Source organism: Tachypleus tridentatus, chromosome 13 (assembly GCF_004210375.1).
Source record: "Tachypleus tridentatus isolate NWPU-2018 chromosome 13, ASM421037v1, whole genome shotgun sequence".
NCBI lineage: Eukaryota > Metazoa > Arthropoda > Merostomata > Xiphosura > Limulidae > Tachypleus > Tachypleus tridentatus.
The window spans coordinates 72,158,461-72,162,311 of record NC_134837.1 but is presented as its reverse complement, the minus strand read 5'-3'; the positions used below and the strand labels follow the sequence as shown (position 1 = coordinate 72,162,311).

The following is a 3,851-nucleotide window of genomic DNA, read 5'->3' as shown; positions in this document are numbered from 1 at the left end:
TAAAATATGAGTTTTTTTTTTTCTGTGAGGAAAGAGGTTTGTGAAAGAAACATTACATGCAGCTACGGTATATTGTTGGAGTACCATTAAAGAGATCTCCTGTTAACGTGTCATAGAGTAACAATGGGAATGGATACATCATGGTTTACTGGAGTATTTCACCAAATGATCTGAAACGTGTTGTTTTTAACCATCAAGCAGAAACTCTTGTAAAAACCTGTCAGTTAACGTTGTTTTCAAGATCTGGTGTACCTAGGGGCTTAACCAGGAAGAACTCTCCCAGCGAAAGGCAACAAAAGACAATGTCATTCCATCCATAAACCACCAAAATGGCTTGATTATTGGACAATTCGATGTAGTGTTTTATTTTAATTTTTGTATTAGAGTTATTCGTGGGAATTCACGAGCCAGACAAGGGACAGTCTTATAACCTATATTTGTAATGTTGAAATTTTTCTGTTAGCTAGAGGGATAATATCGTTTAGATAAAATAAGACCGCGGGAGTAGGCCTAAAATATTCAAAACTGACGTCGCGGAAACCAAGTGACTTTGCAAAATACCAAGAACAAATGTTAGTAGTGAATACAGGTGAGTCAATCAGTAATGAAGTGAACTTGCAGAGTGAATCAGTAGAGTTTTGTTTTCATTTATTTGATAGATCAACAATGCAGTTGTGTAATAAAGTTTGTTTTCGTTTACATTGGTTGAGGTATTTCCGTTTCAGAATAACTGGTAAAATTACGCACACGACAGCTAACAAGTTATAAAGAGTACAAGTCTGTAAAGAAATAAGCTGATTTGTTATTATTACATGGACTGGACTTTGTATTATTTCTTCCAGATAAAATAAAAAACAAAACCATCAACGAAAAAATAAAGTTTAAATAAATATGTTTTATTTCGTAGTTGGATCGTACATTTAAACAGCATTTTCGCCCACTGGTGGTTCAGTGGTAAGTCTGAGGGTTTGTTTGTTTTGAATTTCGCACAAAGCTACTTGAGGGCTATCTGTGCTAGCCGTCCCTAATTTAGCAGTGTAAGACTAGAGGGAAGGCAGCTCGTCATCACCACCCACCGCCAACTCTTGGGCTACTCTTTTTACCAACGAATAGTGGGATTGACCGTCACATTATAACACCCCCACGGTTGAAAGGGCGAGCATGTTTGGCGCGACGGGGATGCGAACCCGCGACCCTCAGATTACGAGTCGCACGCCTTAACCACCTGCCATGCCGGGCCAAGTCTGAGGATTATAATGCTAGAAACATAGTTTCGATACTGACGATGAGTACAGTGCAGATAGTTCACGGTATAGCTCTCTGTTTAATAACAAACAATATATTTCTTGAATAGATTAAATATGTAACTGTATCTTTTTTAGATGATATATTATCTTTATTGAGCAGATTAAACCTTTATTTAGAATATTCGAATTCACTGGTTACAAATTTATAAAACAATAGTGTCGTGTATTTCTACTGTTTTATAATGTGTGCGACTTCCTCAACGATTTAACATTCAAATGTTGCCTAGCAACCGTAGTGAATTGTGCTGTTAGCTTCCAGGGCCTCTAGCTGATGACGTCACACAGCGCGCATGCAGTTTCTGAACACGAGCAGAAAATTCACTTGGCAGAAGAACACTTGTCAAGCTGTAACTTGAGGTTGAGTTAGGATGAGGTTCGCCGCGTATTTTTTTTATTTATCTTTCTGATATAACGAGTGAACGCTGACAGGGAAAGTGGACCCGTTTGAACAATGAGTTGTTTATTTTCCTTGTTGCAAGTTTGTCTATTCCTGTGAATTTCCCAAGGAAATATCTGACTGGTTTACCAATGAGAATTCAGTCACATAAACGGCAGGTTGGTTGTAAAGAGTCTCGGGCTGACACACAGGTGGGATGTGGTGTCATGCCAACCAGTGAGTCAGGAAAACAACACTGTAGATGGAAAGACGAAGAAGTTTTAGTGGAATCAATAAGTATTTTCCATAATTTAATTTTGTTTCCCGTTATAAACGATATTACTGATTGAAGTGTATAATAAACTTAAGCCTTTTAGGAACAATAAAATGGTTATATAGGGACAAAGTTGTAGATTTTAGGTAAGGAGCTGGTATGATTATGATAATATCTTAAAACGAAGCCGTGTATTTAGATTTTATAATCAACTGTAATGCAGTCAACGTGTAAAACTCCAATGCTGCTGTCCATACCGAATAAGATAGCTAGACGTCAAAGATCGATTAGAAACAGAAAACTCTCGGTACCAGGAGCTTTCAATGAATGCGGAAGCTGAAAGCTATCTTAAGTTTCGTGTTCGCATGCTCAACTCATTTAAAGTCCCCAAAACTGTGGATTTACTTTACAGTGCAGAAAGATTACGTGAAAATTACGATAATTCTGCTCCGTGTGATAAGTTACAGTTAATGGGGCTACCGTGGGTAAAGGAGTTTCCCTGTTAGAAAATTTGCCTCCAAATCAGTCCTTACACATTGTAATGCTCGGGTTAGATTCTGCGGGTAAAACTACGGTTTTGTACCGTTTAAAGTTTGACCAGTATCTAAGCACTGTTCCAACAATTGGTTTCAACTGTGAGAAAATAAAAGGAACAACGGGTAGGGCCAAAGGAACCAGCTTTCTTATCTGGGATGTTGGAGGCCAGGACAAACTACGACCACTTTGGCGATCTTATACAGCAAGGTGCACAGATGGAATTGTGTTTGTGTTAGACAGTGTCGACGTTGAACGTTTAGAAGAAGCCAGGATGGAACTGTTTAGGACCGCAAGAAGTCCAGAGAATTCCGGCGTACCTATTTTAGTGCTAGCTAACAAACAGGACCTGCCTGGAGCGAAGGATCCTAGTGACATTGAAAGGCTGTTAGGACTAAACGATTTAGGACCGAACCATCTCTGGCATGTCCAACCAGCATGCGCAATTATAGGCGAAGGACTTGATGAAGGCTTAGATGCGTTATATGAAATGATATTAAAACGGAAAAGACTCTTAAAACAGTCCAAAAAAAGAAACAAGATAGATTTATTGTCTTCTGTTCCTCAGATGAAATGACAGCTAGTAAAGTGAAAAATGCAAATTATGTTACGTCATACGTTTACATGTTTTTATCGTATTGGGACAGAAGAATAATTATGTAGTGTTTGAAGTTGTTTCTACGCCTTGTGACTTCAATATAACTTCATTTAACAGAGCATTGTTTTTTGCAATGTTATATTAACACTCAGTACAGTTGTTAATAGTACTTTGTTAGAATCTAGGCAACAAGACGGTGGTATTGTTAAGTATATTTATTGACGTGAATAGTTATTACTTACAAAGGTGAATAGTTATATTTAACATTGCGTCGTTAGATTTTCATGCCATATGTTTTCGAATGGCAAGTTTACTGGTAGGTTACAGGAGCATTGAAACATACTGTAAAACAGTGCACTGTTATTCTATCTTCTAACAAAGGTCTCACTTCTCTAGTTATTTAAATTTATAATAAATTATTCCTCTCGTTGTAGTAGAATATTTGAAAGATATTAAAGTTCTCAAGTTGAAAGTATTTGGTTAGTACAAGTTGTCGTTTGTGTCTCAAGTTACGTAGATTAAACGTTTTTGTATTTTTTTGTTCCAACTTTGTCGCCTTTAGTGTGTTGAACTTGGATCAGTGGTTGGTGTACTGGGCTATGAACCTGAGGACGGTGGTTCTCTCCCTATTGCTGCCAAAAACAAAAAGTGAGTATATTTGCCTGGCACGGTCTAGTGTGTAGGACAAATGGGTCTCGGATTCGAATCTCGTCCACGAACCTTTTCTTTTTTTTTTTTCAGCTGTGGGGAATTATGATGTAA

General features: G+C 37.7%; 1 protein-coding gene across 1 annotated transcript; it reads left to right on the top strand.

The window, feature by feature from the left end:
* Positions 1-2,437: 2,437 nt before the first annotated feature.
* LOC143236183 (ADP-ribosylation factor-like protein 4C) lies at positions 2,438-3,068 on the top strand. Its single transcript, XM_076474470.1, has one exon. It carries the CDS (start codon positions 2,499-2,501, stop codon positions 3,066-3,068), a length of 570 nt encoding a protein of 189 aa, XP_076330585.1. The 5' UTR covers positions 2,438-2,498.
* Positions 3,069-3,851: the final 783 nt, after the last annotated feature.

What these genes read in the sequence shown, in the direction of transcription:
- LOC143236183 (XM_076474470.1), top strand. Translation starts at nt 2,499, where the DNA reads ATGCTCGGGTTAGATTCTGCGGGTAAAACTACGGTTTTGTACCGTTTA.